The sequence below is a fragment of the Xenopus laevis genome, chromosome 1S, assembly GCF_017654675.1.
Source record: "Xenopus laevis strain J_2021 chromosome 1S, Xenopus_laevis_v10.1, whole genome shotgun sequence".
In the NCBI taxonomy this organism is placed as follows: domain Eukaryota; kingdom Metazoa; phylum Chordata; class Amphibia; order Anura; family Pipidae; genus Xenopus; species Xenopus laevis.
The window spans coordinates 25,904,835-25,927,308 of record NC_054372.1 but is presented as its reverse complement, the minus strand read 5'-3'; the positions used below and the strand labels follow the sequence as shown (position 1 = coordinate 25,927,308).

At 41.3% G+C, this 22,474-nt stretch overlaps 1 protein-coding gene across 7 annotated transcripts in view; it reads right to left on the bottom strand.

Moving 5' to 3' along the window:
• The window catches only part of limch1.S (LIM and calponin homology domains 1 S homeolog), a 173,504-nt gene extending 152,604 nt beyond the window's left edge, over nucleotides 1-20,900 (bottom strand). For 3 of the 7 annotated variants that reach the window (XM_041579445.1, XM_041579446.1, XM_041579447.1), the window contains exon 1: nucleotides 20,588-20,900. In XM_041579445.1, the coding sequence (XP_041435379.1) occupies nucleotides 20,588-20,683 (96 nt within the window). In that variant the 5' untranslated portion in view covers nucleotides 20,684-20,900. The remainder of the gene's footprint in view (nucleotides 1-20,587) is intronic. The other 4 variants (XM_018243116.2, XM_041579444.1, XM_018243117.2 and 1 more) reach the window with 3 other exon arrangements.
• Nucleotides 20,901-22,474: the final 1,574 nt, after the last annotated feature.

Sequence of the window (22,474 nt, the reverse complement as noted above, 5' to 3'; positions counted from 1 at the left end):
CTGCGGTCTTCCAGGAGTTTGTTAATGATATTTTTCGGGATTTGTTGGGTCTATGTGTGGTCGTTTATCTGGATGACATTCTTGTTTTTTCTAAAGATCTTTTGGAACATCGTACCCAAGTACGTGAAGTCCTCTCCAGACTAAGGAAGAACAGTCTCTTTGCTAAATTGGAGAAATGCACCTTTGAAGTCTCTTCCATTTCTTTCCTTGGCTATATCATTTCCCCTCTAGGTTTCAAGATGGATCCTGCCAAAGTGTCTGCAATCCTGGACTGGCCTCTTCCTACCAGTGTCAAAGCTATTCAGAGGTTTGTTGGCTTTGCCAATTATTACAGACAGTTTATAAAAAATTTTTCTTCCAGACTTTCTCCAATTCTGGCCCTGATTCGTAAGGGGGGCAAACCTCAACACTGGTCTTCTCAAGCCCTGGAATCCTTCAAGTCCCTCAAAGAGGCCTTTTCTTCCGCTCCAATTCTTCGGCACCCGGAACCTCTACAACCCTTCTTCTTGGAAGTTGACGCCTCTGATGTCGGAGCTGGAGCAGTTTTATCACAGAGATCCATTTCTGACGGTAAACTTCATCCTTGTGCGTTCTTTTCTAAAAAATTTTCTGCCCCAGAACAGAACTATGATGTGGGGAATCGTGAACTACTCGCCATCAAATTAGCCTTGGAGGAATGGAGACACTTGCTGGAGGGTTCTTCGGTTCCTGTGACGATTTTTACCGACCATAAGAATCTTGAGTTCATCCAAACCCTCAAACGTCTGAATCCCCGGCAAGCCAGGTGGGCACTTTTCTTTTCCCGTTTTAATTTTATCATTACTTTTCGTCCTGGCTCCAGAAACAGGAAGGCCGATGCCTTATCCAGAAGCTTTATTCCCGAAGATTCTGTGTCCGAGGAACCCGAACCTATTGTACCCTCTATCAAGATTATTGCTGCCTTGTTCCCTTCCTGTGCCTCCCAATTGTTGTCCGCTCAAGATTCTGCTCCTGCGGAAACTCCTCTTGGTGTTGCTTTTGTTCCTCCAGAATTTCGTCTTACTATTTTGTCTCAGTCTCATAGTTCCAAACAGGCTGGACATCCGGGAATTCAGAAGACGACCGAGCTTTTGTCTCGTCTAGTATGGTGGCCAACCTTAAGAAAGGACGTTAAAGATTTTGTCTCCTCTTGTTCCACGTGTGCTGTGTCTAAATCCGGACATTCTCCTCCCAAGGGTTTTCTTCTTCCACTACCTATCCCATCTCGACCCTGGACTCATCTCGCCATGGACTTTATTGTAGATTTGCCCATTTCCTCCGGCCACACTGTCATTTGGGTTGTTATCGACAGATTCAGTAAGATGGCTCATTTCACTCCTCTCCGCAAACTGCCTTCTGCTCCTGAACTTTCTGAACTATTTATTAAACATATTTTTCGCCTCCATGGCTTTCCAGCAGAAATTGTGTCCGATCGTGGTCCCCAATTTGTGTCTAAATTTTGGAGGTCACTGTGTAAAGCTTTAAATATTTCTCTTCAATTTTCTTCTTCTTATCATCCTCAGTCCAATGGTTCCGCTGAACGTGTTAATCAGGCCTTGGAGCAATTTCTTCGTTGCCATGTGTCCTTGTGTCAAGACGACTGGTCGGACCTTCTTCCCTGGGCGGAGTTCGCTCATAACAATTCTTTACATTCTTCTTCCCAGAAATCTCCTTTCTTCTGTGTGTATGGCCGGAACCCATTGGCATTCCCTCAGGATCTCTTACTCACAAATGTTCCTGCTGCTAATGATCAAGCCGCTCATATGCTGGCCATCTGGCAGGCCACCACTGCTAATTTGGAAAAAAGTTCGTCCTCCCAGAAGAAGTTTGCCGACAGGAAAAGAATTGCCGCCCCACCCTATGCTCCTGGTGACAAGGTCTGGTTGTCTACACGGAATATTCGCCTCAAGATTCCCACTCCCAAGCTTGGCCCCAAATTCATCGGTCCCTTTCCCATCATCGAGGTCATCAACCCTGTGGCAGTTCGTCTTCTTCTTCCTCCCGAGATGCGGATCCCTAATGCTTTTCATGTGTCTCTCCTTAAACCTGCAGTGTCTTCCTCCTCTTCTTCTTCCACAGCTCCTGTTGTTATCGATGACCATCTAGAATTTGAGGTCAGCAGGATTCTGGACTCTCGTTTTTCCAGGGGCGCTCTCCAGTACCTTGTCGAATGGAAGGGTTTCGGTCCCGAGGAATGCTCTTGGGTGAAAAAATCTGATGTCCATGCCCCCATCCTTGTTCGCAGGTTTCAAAGGCAGTTTCCTTCTCGTCCTGGTCCCGGTGGTCCTGAGGCCCCCCCTAAGGAAGGGGGTACTGTAATGGAATCTACTGACCTGCTCCAAGATGGCGTCCAAAATGGCGATTCCCCTTCCCTGCACATGGCTCCGGCTGGTCGCAATCCTCCTGCATCATCTTCTTCTTGCCCTGTGATTGGCCGCCGGCGACGGAACGGACGCCGGCGTCAGAATCGGGCGCCGGCGTCAAGGCGTCAGCGTAGGGACGCTGGCGTCTGCGTCTGACGCAAGCGCGTCAATTTTGGCGCCAATAGACTGGACTATAAAGACCCTCATTTCCATCCTGACCTTGCCCAATTATAGGTCTATTTCATATAGTTCCTGGGTGCGATATATTCTGTCTTGCTTATCCGTGTTTTGAACCTTTGCCTGTTATTGACCTTGAATCTGTGCTGCCTGTCTTGACCTTCCTGCCTGTTTTACGACCATTCTTTGATAAACCCGTTTCTGTACTGCGAACTTGGATTGTTGCCTCCTCTTTGGTCTTTACTTCTACTGCGCCTTCGGGCATTACAACCGGGAGTTTTCCTGGTATCCCGGTGGGTCAGTCTGACACTGCCAGTTGGGCAAACGGTAGTGAGTTGATGTCATTGGGACCCTAGATGGCGAAGTACTGCCGGTAATGGAAAAGTCCACATATCGCTCAAAGCCTGTTCATAAAGACAGCATCAAGGCTATGCCACCAATGGTATTACTTAACTGAACCATGCAGCACTATCAACAAATTTCACTGTGCCAGTCTCAATAATTTTGTTGAGATCTTTGCAGATGTTTTGGGGGCAGATCCCCTTCAATCAAAGATTATTGGGAATAACCACTGAAACATCTGATGAAATCTCAGAAAGAAATTTGTATGCCTGCTTTGCTTACTTTGGAGAGATCTGGAGAGATAGGAGAATTTTAAGCATCATTCACGTGCCCTTTAATAAGCAAAGGCTTTCCAAGTTTGTTAGTGCTGACTACCCCCACCACACCACCTGCTATTATTTTTGCAATTGTACTGCCATACCCTCAACTAAGCAACTCTTAAAATAGAAATACATTAAGTGACAAGTTATTTAAGAGCAGGAGTACATCAGTAGAAAGGCCACACAAACACACACTGTACATTAGGCAGCTAATCACACCATAATGACTGCCGGACTGAGTATACAAGCTTTTCTGTTTCAACAAGAACTATTGACCCCAAAGTCACATGCAACCTCTTGCTCTATTAAGGTGGCCATAGACACACAGATCCTATCGTACGAATCGAGGATTCGTACAATTTTCGGATCGTGTGTGGCGTGTGCCAACATCTTTCGTTCGGCGGAGATCAGTCATTTGGTCGATCGATTGATTTTGACCCGACCGATCCCGCCGGAGCCCACGGCACATCGTAATCGGATCGTTTGGCCATATGGCCGAACAATCAGATTACACCCGATATAGCCATGTTTGTTAATGGCATATCGGGGAAAGATCCGCTCGTTTGGCGATGTTGACAAACAAGCGGATCTTTGCATCTATGGCCACCTTTAGAATCACAACCCTTAAATACCCAGGAAATTTCTATCCCACATAATTTCTATCTAAAGTCCAAATCACTGGCCTCTGGCTGGAATTCAACTCCAAGAATCACAAGTTGTACTCCTTTAAGTGGGCTGGAAAGATAGTGAAAGCAGGACTAGCCGACCAACCCTAATCAATCCAAGTACGACTGTAGCCAGTGGAAAGCATTGTATGTGGTACATGGATGTGTTATTTTCAATGACCATCGAAATGTGCCACACTTAAGCTGGCCATACACGGGCCGATAAAAGCTGCCGACAGACCGTGCCCCCCGACGGGCTTCACCGATCGAGATCTGGCCATTTCGATCGGATGGGACATAAAATCCCGTCGGATCGCGGCCGCATCTATTCGTTGATGCAGTCCCGCGATCCGACTGCCCATTGCTATTCGTTAGGATCCGATCGCCAAACGAGCGGATCTCTCAGTGTATGGGCACCTTTACCCCCACTATAAAGATAGGCAAATCATGGCCATTCCCTATATTTTACCACCATCTCTCTGATCCATGAATTTTTCCACCACACGTGAATCCGCTAGTTCGTCATAAACCATGAACTCACTGAGGGCCACAATTAAATAAAATGTTGTTTAACTAATCTATATACTGAGAATGTCTAACAGTATTTCCTCATTAAGAATGTATCTGTGCTCATTGTTTAACACACTCCTGTGTTTACAGACCCATTGGGGAGACAGAGAACAATCCACCACACACAGCGCCAGGTACAGACACCTGTGCGTAGGGGTCCTTAACCATTTGATAGAGCGGAGTATCTGCAAAGGAAGTGTTAGTAATTGTGGCTTGTATTTGGCTTTTCCATGAAAGATCAGGCTCTCGACAGTATGTGCAAATCAAAAGAAAAAGATGCAGAACCAAGACAAATAAATGTGCTACATTATCCCTGCCCCAGGCTACCTAGCAAGCTTCCACCTACACACTCATTCACACTCATTAGCAGAGAAAACAGGCTTTGAGCCAATTGTTTAGGTTGGGAGTTGTAGCAACATATAAAATCCCAGTACCTTTCACCACATCAAACAGCTACCATTCCCACCAGCCACCGATATCAGCCAACCTCACTCTGCCTCCAAGTGCCAGTTACTGATTGCGTTTACTTGACGATTCCCTGCCACAGACATAATATTAATGGATACAATTATTTCCTAGCCTCCTGCTTACCTTCTACAATCATTTTACACCATTACACCTATGCCCAAATTCAAAACATTACAGTAGATTGGGAATCAGGAGAACTGCTCTATATAAACAGAATTACACAGGATTGGATTAAAGAGATCCCACAATGTCCACTGGAGATTGAGGACCAGTCTGGGCCTGTGCTCAGAGCAAATTGGTGTTTGTGAGACCCTATGGCAAAACCTACCCCCTGTACATTCCACTTACTGTAACACCTGCTGCATGCAAAAATAAAGGGGTGAAGCGCAACAGGTGGCTGGTGCAATCCAAAACTCTCATGCAGCAGATACCAAACACAGTGCAATGGATGTACAGTATGCTTTATATTTAGGTTCATTTATAATAAAAAAAATATGAAAGTATTAGAAAGAAAGCTTATAAAAATATATACAACCATATCAGAGAGACTGGGACCAGATGAGCAACCCTGTCAGCATATATCTCTGCAAGGAAATGTCCCAAAATGCTTATCTGTACCCCCTATGGTTCCCTATGCATGGCATGTGCCTCAGCTGACATTATCCATCACATATGATTGACTTTAACACGTTATCTTCCAAACTGTCAAGAGTATCCATGTCTTCATTTGCCTACACTGACAGCTGCTAAAATACAGATTAATGAAGAAAGTGACAAGGGATGCTTAACTACTGAAAAATGAGAGGGAAGAAACATGTTTATAAAACATATCAACTGACAATATTGAAATATATGGGTTTCAAAGCTGTAGATCAACAGGCAGAGAGAGATGCAAATTACTCCTTCCCAAGGAGAAACGTGAGGTTTTCAAATTATAATGCACTAAATACATACCACCCAACATTTTGGAAGTAAAAAGAGGGTCAACATTTTTTTTACCGCATGTAGCGCAGCAATTTTTTGACCACACCCCTTTCTGTGGCCACACCCCCTAATTACCATGATTGTTTTACAAAATTTGGCAGGTTATGAAAGTTTGAAAATATTTCTCCTTTCTCTAAACTGTGTTTTTGTGTCTCAAAATTGTTACAAAGTATCTTATTTGCACCTGTTAGGTGTTCTGGGCTCTCTGCTAAAAGCCAATTAAGTGAGAAACTTTGTTTCTTTTTCTGGCTGTTCAGTGCAGAGAAAAGAGGGACTTTCCAGTACAAATGAGGGATTGCGGGTTGAGCTGTCAAAAGAGGGACTGTCCCTCCTAAAAAGGGACAGTTGGGAGGTATGCTAAATATATTAGTATTCTCAGCAAACTGCTGGCAACAGTAATTGGAGTGTTATCTGACCAACACCACTGCCCCAAAGGACAGTGATTTGCTGAACAGGCACAAGGAAATGTGGGGATCCAGGTTTATAGTCATGAGAAGTTGACCCACTGCACGAATGAACAGACCTGAACAAAAAGATTAAAGCTGGGGATACATGCACAGATAAAATGTTGAATGTATATGCTGGCCAAGCCTTGCCAACAGATATCTTTGTGATATGGACATCGGTTCACATGGTTGGTATGAGGATCAAGAAGATTTTAAATAGTCATCTGCCAAAGCACCTTGTCGGCACAATGCATCAGCAGATGAAGAAGTGAAGAGAAGCTACAACTCCTGCGAAAATGATCTGGAAAGGTGCCCATTCCATGTGTAGCCACTCATACACTCTGTCTGTTCAGCTGCCTCATCCACAGACGTAAAAGGGGCATTTAAAAGATCACATTGTCAGTTCGAGCACATGAACTGCAACCCAACGGGGGAGTGTTATGGGGCAGCCTGTGTAATTTATCCCCTATGGCAGGGGTCTCCTACCTTTATTACACGTGAACCACATTCGAAGGTTAAATGAGTTGGGGAGCAACACAACGTCCCTGGAGATATAAATAAGGAATGTGATTGGCTATTTGTTAGCTCTCATGCGGATGGTCAGCCTACAGGAGGATCAGTTTGGCAGTGCACTTTTTTTATACAACCAAAACTTGCCTCCAAGCCAGGAATTCAAAAATAAGCACCTGCTTTGAGGCCACTGGGAGCAACATCGAAGGGGTTACTGAGCTAAATGTTACCACACTATCCACAGGTAGGGCATCACTTTTTCCCGACTAAATGTGTGCATGAATGGCAGGGTTGACAAACTTTGGCTGCAGCTGTTGGAAGACGCTTTATGGTATGCTTTAAACAAAAATTCAGAAACACCATCTTTGGCACCCCCCAGTGAACGCAGTTGATAAAATTTTATCACAGGGTCAGAGCACCCCTGCAGACTGGTCTGGGGTACTTATATCAAAGTGTGGTGGCACTGAATAAATGTGGGAGCACTTAATGGGCAGAGTTCAGCTCCAGCTGCTGCACAAACACTGCGATCCTACACAGCCAAGTTCCATATAGAGCACGAGAAAAATGGAGCACCAAAGGAGCTGATTATTCGTCCGTTAAAAAATAGAAATGTATTGAAGAATAATTAAAAATGGTGAAGGCATGCCCAGAACATATTGTAGGCTTTACGCGTTTCGTGGCTACCGTCCACTTTCTCAGAAGCACTGCCACCCTTCTGGATCTCCTGCATCAGTTGCAGCACCTTCTGCTTAACACATGAACGGTGCAGGATGTCTTGGAACCTTGTCTTTCCTCAGCAATATTTCAGTGGAAGGCAAAGTTTAAAAATAATGACAACAGGTCGGTCTTTTTTAGAAACCGCACTGTTACCACGCAGTAAAAACGAATGCGTGTCCATGTCCTTAAAGGATTCGGTTTCTTGCTAATCATGTCCCTTTTATTTACTTCCCCTAATAAAACAGCATCACTGAAACCATGTGATTATAGAGCAACTATCCTCATACCGACCTCAATAACTATCAAAGTGCATGGCTGATTAAGCTGTATATTTTCGCCTGTGCCCTGCAGCAAGAATGTGTTGGCAAGCAAGTGCAAGGGACTAAAGCAAGCAACAAGGAGGAAAGCTGAATAATGGGGAAAATCCATTTCGATTAAATATATTGGGGGAAAAAATGCATAAAATGCTGGCATGCCTTTCAACAACTCCCTTTGAAATGTAGGCAAATACAGTATGTACCTGTACCTTCAAATAAGTGTAATTAGCTCATTTAAAGTCACAAATTCATACATTTTAAATTGGCAGAACAGGGAAATTGACTGTTTTCTCGTGTTTGTCAGTGAGGCACATTGTAACCAGCACCACACCAGGGAGCCCCTGGGGATCAACCCAGCCATTGTTTCAGGCCCAAGCACAGGAACTGAACAGAGTATGAGGTGGTTCTAAAATTAGAGCTCAGAATGGACTTCTGACTTTCCCAGGCGCACCCACCGCTTGATGTCATAAATGAGATTATTTTCTAACAGCAGCTGTTTCCAGAATAACCTCATTGCAGTCAGAGGGTAGAAAGGAAAAACAGCAAATACCCCCGAGTGACAAGCACAGAGGAACAAGGTGAATAGCTACAGAATATACATTACATACAGAGAATATATATGGTGATAAACACCCACCCAATATCATGAATGGTCACTTTTATCAGCTAGGTTACCTGTGGCAATATCTAACTATGGGTAGATATGGCTGAACTGCAACTCCTACTCCTCCCAACTCAGCGATCAGACTGGGCTATATACAGATCAAATTATTGCACTACTATACCAAATTCAACAGCTGCTTTATAGGCAGGCATCCTTATTTAGACCCTCTCAAAAGAGCTATGCTAATAGAAGTGTGGTAAAATGATTATAAGTTAGAGGTGCAATAACATAGAAGGAATGAAATATACTATATCCCTTTATAACTCAACTACAATTTATAAAAGGTACAATAGTTAGCATGGCTGCCTTCAGCACTGCTAGTCTGATTAGTCAGGGCACTGCAAATGTATATATTTCCCCTATACTTAACTGGGTATTCCAATATCTTCTGACAATCCAAAAACATACAGGAACGTTAATGGGTTTCTGATAAAACTGACAGTTGTATGTATCAATGTAATAGAGACCAGAGATTGTAAGCTCCACTGGGGCAGGGACTGAAATGACAATTTACATATGAAAAGTGCTGCTGAATATGTCAGGTCTTAATAAAGTATGGTGATTATTATGAATGCTAGAATTCGACACATAAATGCTATTTTGACACAAGTGCCATTTTTAGATTGCTGGAATTCAATCCCCACTGCAGACAGGCACCAGCGAAGTAAATCAATCTTTTTTAATGCAGGGATTTACAGATTCTTTGCCACAAATGACAAGCTCATGGTAGTTCAGCCATACCTCCCAACATTTGAGAATACGAAAGAGGGACAAAAAGTTGTGTTGCGCGTTGTGCCGCATGTAGCAAGGAGACCACGCCCACTTGGTGGTCACACCCCCAGAAGCCACACCCATATATACAAAAATATGAATAAGAAATAAGATAAAAGGACATTTAATCAGCAAACCATATACAAATCTAGCCCCCTTTACAAAAAGTTTTGCTCAAAGTTTGACACAAAGCAGCAGCGACACTCTAATACTCTTTAATGCTCTTCCCATAATAGCAGAAAAAACAGTGCAGCCTTTAGAGTAGCAGAAACAGTGCGGCCTTCAGAGACGCAGAACAGGAGAGGACAGCTTGCTGGCATCCAGATCGGCTCACTGCTATTCTTATCACGCGAGAAGGAGCTGAGAAGACACAAAGCAATGGAAGGAGCCAAAGAGAAGTGCGATGGAAGAAGCCAGAAAGATCCAAAGACAACTGCTCCAGAAAGTGCATAGAAGACCTGAGGCGCAGACAAGATCGCCGGAAAAAGCCGGGAAGATCCGAAGATAACGGGACACTTAGGGGCCCATTTACTTAGCTCGAGTGAAGGAATAGAATAAAAAAAACTTCGAATTTCGAATGTTTTTTTTGGCTACTTCGACCATCGAATTGACTACTTTGACCTTCAACTACGACTTGAATCGAACAATTCGAAGTAAAAATCGTTCGACTACTCGACCACTCAATAGTCGAAGTACTGTCTCTATAAAAAAAACTTTGACCCCCTACCTAAACCTAAACCTTAGCTTTCTAATGTTTTTTTGGTCGAAGAGAAATCATTCAATCGATGGATTAAAATCCTTCGAATCGAACGGTTCGAAGGATTCAATCGTTCAATCAAACTATTTGCAGTATATCCTTCGACTTCGATATTCGAAGTCGAAGGATTTACATTCGGCAGTCGAATATCGAGGGTTAATTAACCCTCGATATTCGACCCTATGTAAATCTGCCCCATAATGGCAACATGGACATCTTCGCTATTATGCGGGACAAGCAGCAAAAAGCGAGACTGTCCCGCATAATGTGGGACAGTTGGGAGGTATGCTAAACTATTCTACTCTCAGTATTTTAAGCTGAGTATATGGAAGCTTGGTGCTTAAACACAGGGGACTATTTATCATACTGTGTAAAAAACCCAAGGCAGAAAAATTGTATAATAGCTCTATAAAATAAATGTCAAATTTATTAAGGTGTGTGTTTTACACCACCCAATCACTAGATCAGATGCCGTTAATTTACAACACTACAGTAGGAAAGATGTTACTGCAGCACCTCTTTGTTGCAAAAGTGAAAAAGTTCTGTTTATTTGGTCAGTGCATTGTTTTGGGCTTAATCTTGCCCTTTCTCAAGCCAATTTACAACACTAAAGACACATTTCAACAAAGACAGGCAGCAAGTTCCGCTAGAGAAAAAAAAAATAGTATGGATGAATGCATATGTTCACATAGTATTTTCAAGCTTCTGTTTATACCACATTTGCTGAAATGAGTACACAGCTTGGGAGGGACTCACGTTTTTTACACTGTAATGCCTGCTAATGTGCGGTATATTTGCTTGTCATTTTCTTTTTTACACAGCATGATTAAAGGGCCCTCAGATGGAATCAATCTAACCGTACAATAGAATAGGGATCATTTCTAAGGCCAGTTACAGAGATCAGCTCAATGAGTGAATAACTCATTTACAAGAGCAGACTGGACATTTCCTGCTTGAGTCGGCTACCGCTTCCTGCAACTGTCACCTCCAACAGGAAGTTCCATTAAAGGGGTTATTCACCTTCCAAACACTTTTTTCAGTTCAGTTGATTTCAGATTGTTCACCATAAACAAAGACTTTTTTTTCAATTGATTTGCATCTTTTTTCCCCCAAAAGTTTAGAGGGGAACTCCAGCTTCCAAAATGCGATAAACAGGCCCACATAACACAGAACTCTTTCTGCATCATCATCCTGGCAGGGAAGGAGGGACTAAACACTGATGATACAAATTGTAACAACTTCTCCACAGCTTACAGACAGCATGCAGGAACTACATAACCCACAATGCATTGCACTGTGATGTTCCTTTCTTTATTGAAATCACGTGTGCAGGGAATTGTGGGGTTTGGAGGATACAGACTGAGGACAGATGTCTGTTGATACAAAGTAACAGTAGTCAGCCAGCTCAGCAAAGTAGTCAGACAGATCAGCAGGAGAGCAGGGGCCCTAGCTTAGGGACTGTTCCAAACCATTAAAAATCATGAAAAGTCTGCATTTTTTTAATTGATGTATATTGCAAAGTTGCTTGAAATTATGTTTCCTTTTCAAAAAGCTAAAGTTATGTTTTTGTGGAGTTCCCTTTTAAAGTTTAATGCTCCTGTCTCTAGTGTTTCAGTCTGGCAGTTCAGCGATCCAGGAGGTGAACTGTTATAATTTACTGCATTTAGTTGATACAATTAGTTGATACATTTCTCACAGTATCTGGGGAATATTAGCAACTATTGTATCAATTTTTACAGCTGCCTGTAATGAAACCCAGGCATTCTGCTCAGCAGGGACAAAGATAACAAATGTATCAATTTAAAACATTTAAAGAGTCAGCAACCCCTGCCAGAGCTGTTTTGGAAGGGGAAAAATCATACTTTACACTTCAATATTAGAAAAACAGTCACATATAGGAGATAGAAAGTTATTGAAAAAAGTATTTATTTCTGGTGAATAATCTGAAACCAACTGAACTGAAAAACGTGTATGAAGGTGAAAACCCCCTTTAACCTGCAGACAATGATGCCTCTGACTGAATCCTTGAAATTCTTATCTCAAGACAAGTCACTTGTGGATTTGCTCTAGACATCACCAATAGCACTGATCATGTTTCATACCTGTCTCTTCTAGAGAATAATGTCATGAAAATTGGCATTTAGGATTAGAGAACTGAACCGATACCCTGGTAGAGCCATTGCCAACACGCTCTGATACAATTCAACACTTTAATAACTAATTTAAATCTTACATACATTATTTTGTGAAACAGCAAAGAACAGTATGCCATATTAACTCTGAGCAATAGTTTGCATTCTGCCCATCCCCTGATAAAAATTACAATTTATCAACAAGAGAGGACTGGTATATTAATATCACAGAGTTATAATTAGGAACTTTTTAGATCAGAAAGAGTAAGCATTTGACTTAATGCGATACTGATTTGTTCCTATAAAAATCATAGGAAAGTGTCAGTATCAAGTAAATGCTGCATTTGTGGTTTTTGAGTTAATTAGCTTTTTATTCAGCAGCTCTCCAGTTTGCAATGTCGGCAATCTGAATGCTAGGGTCCAAATTACCCTAGCAACTATGCATTGACTATGAGAATCTGGAGAAACTGGAATATTAATAGAAGAGACCCTGAATAGAAAGATGAGTAATGAAACTATAACTGTGTAGCCTTATTGAGCATTTGTATTAAGATGGGTCCAGCTCCCCTGATTTGAAGTTGAAAAGAGTCAAAAGAAGAAGGAAAATAATTCAAAAACTTAGAACTTAGAAAAAATAAAGGCCAATTGAGAAGTTGCTTAGAATTAGCTATTTTATAACATACCAAAAGTTAACTTAATGGGAACCACTCTTTTAAGAACTGTACTTCCCAGCAACCCCACTAGCTCTGCTTTCTAAGGAATGGTGGGATAGGATTATGTTGTTGGGATGGAGGCAAACTGTTGCTGGATCATTTTAAAAGGGGAGGGGTATTCAACAGCATCTGTTGTACTAAAGGTTGCCAAGTCCTGGTGTCTATTGAATTAATCTATCTGGGATCTTTCTCAAGGCCCTGTGTATGTATATATATCTATATATATATAGTATATATATATATATATATATATATATATATATATATATATATATATATATATATATATACACACACACACACACACACACACACACACACACATACATACATACACACACATATACACACAGAATTGCTGTGCCAAAACGTAAATGAATTACGGCCCCACTGTTATTCTATATCCACAAAGTAGATTTAGTCAAAGAGAAACACACACTCAGTAAGGCGATCCATCATGAATAATGCAGTGCATCTGAACAGGGAAACCCAGAACGAGCACTTCGCTTGTTTCACAGTTTGTCAACCTGCACGAAAACTACCATTTCTATTTCTTTTAATTTGGTAAGTCAGCCACCAATTTGAAAAGTATAGAGTTTTACTGCTTGGCGTGGGCATGTCTAATGTTCTATATGCTGTGGAATGGCTAGCAAGACTAGAACAATGCTTCCATTCTAATAAAGAAAAAAAAAAAACCGAGATATGATACGTTTAGATTCCATTCCTTCACCCACAAAGGGAGTCCTATGAACATTCCCCTAAGGCCTGGCCTTAATGCGCGACATTTACCTAAATCGCAGATAAAAAAAGAACAATAAAGCCGGTTCCCACTGAATAAACAGTATTGTCCATAGCCTCTACATTGGTCAGTGTGAACATTAGGGTGGCAGTCTATATTGCTGGCACCCTTCCAGCTGGGTAACAATGGACTCCTGGCTGAACCATATCAGCTCCCACATTGTCTATTTCTGTTATTCACACTGCTCACTACAAGGCAGGTGCTTAAATACACAGCAATGGTTCCACTTGCATACAGTCAACATCTAAACAGAAACATACAATAAAATGTGGAGACTTAAGCGTCTTAATAGATTTTAATTAATACATTTTTAGCTTATGAGCTTTTTTTTTAGCGGTTGCTTTAATTATACTTTATGTCACCGGTGACCATGCAATGTATATTATTGTATAAAGAGTTTTCACAGTAACATCTAAAATTAATGTTTTAAAGGAATAATGGTATATTGTACTGAGCTGCTAAAACTGGTGAGTTTGATTCAGAAACACAACTATAGTTTCTATTAAAAAGCTGCTGTGTAGTCAGGCTACAGAGCAGATAACAGACAAGATGTCTAGAATCCCATTGTATACTACAGAGATTATCCGTTATCAGCTGTGTATCCTGAGCCTTTTCTCCTTTTTCAGCTTTGAATGGCTGCCCCCATGGCTACACAGCAGCGTGTCTATATAAACTATAGTAGAGTTTCTGAAGCAAATAACACACCAGTTATACCAGTGAAGGACAATATTACATTTTATTTTTTTATACATTAAAAAGATTATTTTCTGGTGTAAAAAAACATTTTATTCTCACTTGATAACACAGAAGTTGTTGCTCACCAGTTTTTATATCTTGTGTAAAACAAAAAGCTGTTAATTCTTCACATCTAGACCAGTATTTGGAAAGGTGGCAGACCCCATGTTACCACCACCTTCTAATCTGGTTTCACTGAAAATCAATGGCCCATACATGCAATACTGTATACTTTTCCATATAGGAAAGATTTTAGTGGCTCTTTTTGCATTAGCTATGGTTTGGATCCTATCCAGGTGGACCACAAGCTTTTGGCCTTCCTCCCACTAAGCGTGCTGCCGAAAATCTTAGGAAGGATTTTATGAGGTTATAGTTGCTCTCTAATATTTCTAACCAGATTTCAAAAAGTTATTCTTGTTTTAACAGGGTAGCAAATATTACTAGTGATACAATGTTACACACTATTTTAAGATAACCAAATATCTAAATGTCTTATATTGATCAGACTCCCATAGAATTAGCAGTATTTCTGCAATTTTAGATACATTCACATCATGGTGAACATGCTGTCAAGCCTCTAGGCAAACAAGGTAACACAATCATTATTATTAGATATATTGAAAAGAATCCGTACTTTATTAAGCTCATTACCTTACAATCAGCCAGTGGGTACAATATATTAGTTAAGCTGTTTGTGAAGGTCCATAAACTGCCAATAAAGGGGTTGTTCACCTTTAAATTAACTTTTAATATGATGTAGAGACTGATATTATGAGACAAATTGCAATTGGTAGTATTTTTATTATTTATGTATTTTTCCATTATTTAGCTTTTTATTCAGCAGCTCTTCAGTTTGCAATTTTAGCAATCTGTTTGCTAGGGTCCAAATGACCTTAGCAACCATACACTGATTTGAATAAGAGACTGGAAAATAAATAGGGCATGGCCTGAATAGAAAGATGAGCAATAAAAAATAGTAGTCTTACAGAGCATTTGTTTTTTTAGATGGGGTCAGTGACCCTTTTTTGAAAGCTGGAAAGAGTCAGAAGAGGGCAGCAAATAATTCAAAAACTATAAAAAGTGCATAATGAAGACCAATTGAAACGTTGGTTAGAATTAGCCATTCGATAACATACTAAAAGTTAATGTAAAGGTGAACCAACCCTTTAATATAAAGATTCAAGAATATGTTTAACTTCTCTCTTATGGAACATGAGTAATTTGGGGAGATTCACCCACTGCATATAGCATTAAAGGGGACAAATCAGAATTTTATGCACATGAATTAAGACCTTTCGCATTCATTTATGGGCAGATTTATCAAAGGTCGAATTTGGAGTTCATGTGAGTTTTTAGAAACTCCCATAAACTCGAAATTCGACCAATCGAAATTAAAAAAAAATCTAATTTTCAAAACTAGGGTGAATAGTATGGACCTGAAAACTCGAATCGAATTAAAATCTAATTCGATTTGAGTTTTTTCTCTGAAAAAATCTCGACTGTCAGGAAGGGAGCAAACAACTCCTAATTGATCCCAGGAGGTCTTCCATTGACTAAAACAGCAATTCTGCATCTTCAAATGGAGTTTGTATGAACTTGGATTATGCTGGCTTGGCTATGCTGAACTTTCTTTAGTTTATTTTGGAGCGCTCAAATTGGTGACAGAAGAATGGTTTTTAAAGGCTCAGTGTATGCAATTGCAAGACTGCTTGGAAGTTTTCTAATGCCTGTAGTTCTTGGCACTGACTGGAAAGGTAAAAAAGAACAAACTCCAGAGGGGGGCAAACAAAACAGAAAAAGATACTAAGGTGTGAGCTACTGCTTTTGATTGGCTTATTTTTTCCAACCCAACTTTAATATGTAATGTAAAATGGGGGAGCAAAACAATATATGTACAGTGGGGGTGAAATTATGTCTTCCTATGTTACCTACTAAATGAATGAGCCTTTCCTCTCCTGATTTAGCTTTAGCCCAAAAGAGAGGATGGCCACGTAATATTAGCTTTGGCTTTCTTATCCCTTCTGATGGAACACTGGTAATCCCACAAGAGTGGTCTTGGCTTTGCCCAAACAGCCTTCTAATCCACCTCAAGGATGTTCTGTTGAGATGATACTTGATATAATGATACAATTTGTTATTCATAACTAATTCTCCTTTAATGGTAAAGTTCAGGGATTTCTATAGACACCTGCTCTAGTTCTATCACTCTGTAGATTGGCACATGTTTAGTGTGGCTGTGAACTGAAGGAAGGGGCTAAGTATAACTGGGTCACACAAGACTGGATTCCTGTTATAAAGTGCAGAGTGTTGAGCAACAATGGAGATTCTGGTACTGGATGTGAGACACAGACTACATTTTATTCAGTCCTATAAAGGAAAAATCAACTCATCAGTGAATGGAGCAGGGTATCTAAAGTTTTTACTTTTACCCCTGGTGCGAGGCAGCGAGATGTCATTTAAATGGGAAGTAACAGGAAAATATAATTGACGGTTCTTATGAAATTTTTAGATAGAAGTGGGCTCAGCCTACAAGTCCAACTTTAGTCCACAGAATTAACTGATTAAAATTGCATTAAGGCCTCAGTAAAAATGGTGGCTTTAAGTACCCTGATTTTAAGTTGTCCCACATTTTACATTTTTTATTTGTGGTCCCACCAATTTATAATGCATCTCAATGGGTGCATTTCCCTGATTTTAATGAATGTTTTCCCAGATTTTGCCATAAAAATTTTGTACTGATGTACCCAAAAACTGTTTTTTTCCCCTCTATGAATGTTATTATTTGTGAAATACAGGGATGCACTGAATCCAGGATTTGGTTCGGGATTCGGGCAGGATTTGGCCTTTTTCGAAGGATTCGGGGGTTCGGCCGAATCCAAAATAGTGGATTCGGTGCATCCCTAGTGAAATAAAGAGGTTTAAAATACTAACCAGATGTATATTTTGCCATGGTTCTGCCTGTAAATAGTCAATTGCAATCAATTGCAATTAATCTGCCCATTATTAACACAGTAAATATTGTATCTTCAAGTGAAACTGACCCCAGGCTTATATCCTTTCATTACTTGAAGAAAAAGTTACTTTAAAGGGCATGTAAAGTCTAAAATAGAATAAGGCTAGAAATGCTGTATTTGTATACTAAATATAAACATGAACTTACTGCACCACAAGCCTAATCAAACAAATAATTTATGCTTTCAAAGTTGGCTACAGGGGGTCACCATCTTGTAACTTTGTTAAACATCTTTGCAAGACTAAGACTGTGCACATGCTCAGTGTGGTCTGGGCAGCATAGGCATCGTATAAACAAAGCTGCTTGAATTCTGCATGGCTGGGAAGTAAGGCGGGGGCTCCCCTGCTGTTCATAAGTATGATTATTTCCCTGCTCAGCAGTTAGGGACCATCTGACAATTCCTATCCACAGTAGTAAATGAAGGGAGAATTTCACTGCATACAGTCAGGTTTCTTATAAAAACAGTACACATTTTTTAATTAAAGTATATTGGAGATAGATTTCTTTTTCATTAAAGAAAGTAAAAATGGGATTTTATTTTTTGCCTTTACATGCCCTTTAACACGTTTCCCTGATTTTACATTTTCCCAGGATTTTACATCATTTTTTTCTGGTCCCCTGAAAAACGTAAAATGGGGGTTCTACTGTATTAAAAACAAAAAACAAAAACTCTGAAATCTCTAAATTGTGGACTACAATTGCTATGGCTGAACACTATTTACAGCGATGGGACTCTTGCTCTAAAATAGGCAAGATCGATACTATCTGCATTCTGTTAGCAAGTGCCACAAAAGGAACAATTCAACCCCATTCACTGGCCTGTATCTGGCGCTGCCACACAATAGCAAATGTCATGGAAAGTCCTGCAGGCTCTTTTGGAGTCCTAGTTAGCAACAAGCTATCAATCACACAATAATACTCTGCTCGGGTCAGACTGGAAAGAGAAGTAAAAAAAGAGCCCTATTCCCAGAGAGGGTTTAACACATTAAATGCTGCCACTGTCAAAGGAAGCCAACGGGACATCAATATCTCACCAGCAAATAATTCAGGAGCAAAAAATAAATAGATAAAAAATCCCACATGCTGCATCCCCAGCCAGGAAATGTGTATGTGCTCCCTTGCCTTCACCAGTCTGCAATCCTAAAGGGGATGAATAGAGCTCTGTGTTCCTATTCTCCGGCAGCAATGGGGCTACCCACAGCAGGTATGCAGTGCCCCTCAGCACATTCATTTGCAAGGGGAAGAAGGCGACCCACGTGTGCATTCCTATTGCGAACGCTGAGATTGGGAAAGCGCTGCCAAGCAGACTTGTGTTTTCTGCCATGTCATGTCTCAGTACAAACCTTCTCAGGTGCCGCACTAAAGAAAGTGGCACACAAAAAAGGGAACACAGGATAGTTAGTACTGATGGATTGTGAATATAAAGCAGTCAGTACATAATCAAAGAATCCAACTGCAGCATGTGACAAAGTCATTATCTGCCCTGTAGCTGTACAGATTGGGAAATCACCAAGCTGCGCAGTGGGGCTTATTTCCTAATGGGGCCACAGCTCACGGTGATAAAGCCAATATGGAGGGATGCACCAAATCCAGGATTCGGTTCGGGATTCTGCCTTTTTCAGCAGGATTCAGATTCGGCCGAATCCTTCTGCCCAGCCGAACTGATTCCGAATACTAATTTGCATATGCAAAGGAGGGAAATCAAGTGACTTTTTGTCACAAAACAAGGAAGTACATTTTTCACCCCTTCCCATCCCTAATTTGCATATACAAATTAGAATTTGGATTTGGTTCGGTATTCAGACGAATTTTTCGCAAAGGATTTTGGGGGTTCGGCCGAATCCAAAATAGTGGATTCGGTGCATCCCTACCAATAGTGCAATAGATACATTTTGTCACAAAACAGCTAAGCTCTGTATTCATTGCACATAACATTGTCATCCATATTGAAGCAGAAGTTACGTATAGGCAAAGCCCCTGTGTGTCTGGTATAAAGTGCCTAAACATAAAGAACATACATATTTCACTTAGGCACAGAACATGGCCTGCTATAGGTATGGAATACTGGGAAACCAGACTCAGAATAAAAACATGGTACTTGGCACCAAAATAAAACTACATAGTACATTAGGTTTCCTTCTTTCAGCACCAGCACAACTGTTTCAAGGGATTTAAATTAGGGATGCACCGAATCCGGGATTCAGGCTTTTTCAGCAGGATACAGATTCGGCCGAATCCTTCAGCCCGGCCAAACTGAATCCGAATCCTAATTTGCATATGCGGGAGGGAAATTGCGTGACTTTTTGTCAAAAAACGAAGAAGTAAAAAATGTTTTACCATTCCCAGCCCTAATTTGCGTACGCAATTTAGGATTCGGTTTGGCATTCGGCCGAATCTTTCGCGAAGGATTCAGGGTGCTGGCGGAATCCATAATAGTGGATTCGGTGCATCCCTAATTTAAATATGGGCCATTGTTCAGGACCACAAATGTTATGGAAGGGGTGTCATGAACCAGCAGATAGGGTGTTGCATGGCTGGTATGGTCAGATCATGGTGACAGGTTATCACTTATCAGAATTGCCCGGCCTGAAGCGGTTGAGGTGCAACTCCCAGTACTGCCAAACCTGAAGGCTGTGAGGAAGGCTGGAATTTGTGGTACAACAGCAGCTAAAGGTCCATTGCAATTGCTGCCTCAGATTAGTGATGAGCCCTGCAACATCTGCTTTATCTTGGGCCCACCACTTGTGATCTCTACTGGGACCCATGTGGCACCACCACTCAGCAATTTGCACCTGCAGGGAAAACTCAGGGCTGGCATTTCCTAAACGATAAAGTTCAGTACAACTAACAGAGGCGCAAAGCTGTGCAAGTGCAGCAATAAGACTACACAGGTGCAAAAGTAGAAGGTGCACCCAACACAAGCGTCTGATTGGTTACTATGGAGTATTGCGCTTATGCTGTCAGTTGCAGCGCTGTCTCTCCAGTGAGTTCACATGGTGGTGTGTGTCTATGTACAGAATCCAAAATACCCAAATGTTCCTCCTCAACCAGCCCCCCTCCAATCCAGAATAGAACAAAGAGGAGCAGCAGCAGCAGCGTGTCCTACCTCAATCCACTTCTGTGCCTCCCTACAAGCCGTGTCTGGGGGAGACTCGGGCGGCTGTGGGATCTCTTCCCCTTTGAGTGAGTCGGAGCTGGCCATGAGCAGGAGCGGCCTGTGTGCTTGGGAAGGATTGCGGTTGTGTCTGTGCGGCGCGTCCGCAGCACCGAGTGTCGCCTTGTGTGTGCGCGACGTGATCTGAGCCGCACCAGCTAAAAATACTCAGCAGCCTTCAGCCCATGCAAATCCCGAGCCTCCTCCTCCTCCTGCTGCTGCTGCTGCTGCTGCTGGAGCTGCCAGACAATAATCACTCGCCTCATTATGTGCGAGTCCACAGACAGGCAGAGGCAGAGCTGCAGAGAACAGAGGGAGGGACAAGTCACGGCCGCTAAATAATAGCAGCAGCAGTTTAACTACAACAAACACAAGTGCAGGGGGTGGGGGAAGCTATTCCTGAAACACTGGGGGTGATAGATTTACGGTGTAACAGCGGTTTTATGGGGCAGGAGCAGAGATACGGGAGTTAGACAGCCAGGGGGGACTGGATCATCAGTGAAACACCTGTTCCCTCTCACTAATGTCACCTGTGTGGGTTGGAGGTCAGTTTATGAGGCTACAGCTTTTGGCTTATGATCGTATCCCCCATAAACAGCTACCAATATATATATAATACACAAGCAGGGACAGGGAGTGTGGCTGTGGGATAGCAGGTATAGTAGCGAGAGATGGTGCCTATAGTAACAGTGGATAATAGTCTCTGGGAAGGGAGTGTGACTGTGGGATAGCAGGTATAGTAGGGAGAGATGTGTCTATAGTAACAGTGGGATAATAGTCTCTGGGAAGGGAGTGTGACTGTGGGATAGCAGGTATAGTAGGGAGAGATGTGTCTATAGTAACAGTGGGATAATAGTCTCTGGGAAGGGAGTGTGACTGTGGGATAGCAGGTATAGTAGGGAGAGAGTGACACTGAATGGGAAGCACATAAATAGGAAGTAGACAATAATGAGAATAAAGGACATAGAGAAAATCCGAGATTTTCATTGTTTATCTTAATTACCATCCCATTTGTTGTTTTCAGGCAGAAGCAAATACTTTTTTTATTTGGATGTTATACAGTATAGAATAGATTATATTGTCCTTGTAAATACGAGGGGCAATAGAGAAGAGAATCATAGTTCTAGAAGAGAGAGGGTCAACTAATGAAGGTAGGAATATAAAAGATGAGTAGAAAATGTAGAATGATAGCTGTCATTTGTCCTCTAATAAAATCCTTCTTAGTTAACTGTCTGGTACCTAGTCCGAATGCCGTGTGGCAAAAAAAGAGGCAACATAAATATGTATTATTGTACCCCAACCAATTTGTTTGATCCCCTTGAAATTTATGTTAGAGCAGAAGGTATGTGAGAAAGAAATAAAAACTTCATGGAAATTGTCCTGTTTACATACCCTGAAGTCAATAGGAATGTAGCAGGAGAGCTCATATCTATTAATGTCTTGAAAAATGGGCCATAAATCTGCAAAGAAACTTAATGTAAATGAAACTTTGCAGCAAATATGCAATGTTTCTAATATAAAGGAGGTTCTCTTCAAAGTACAAGTTGCTCTTGGCACACGTTCCTTTCCTGTCTCGGATTTTATATAAATATCATTGGTTTACATTAATGTTTACATTAATGTTATAAGTACATCATTACGTGCATCTGTAGCGTTTTACATAAATACCGTGTATTCGTGTTCATACCGATTTATATGCACATGTCAAGGCAGATATTTGTTTTATGCCCTTTGGCTCCTTGTTGTTTGTTTTCATTTCTTTTGTTTAAACTCTGCTTTTTAAATTATCATTGTTTATCTGTTTAGGTAATTTTCCAGTAGAGTCTGGACATCGGTATT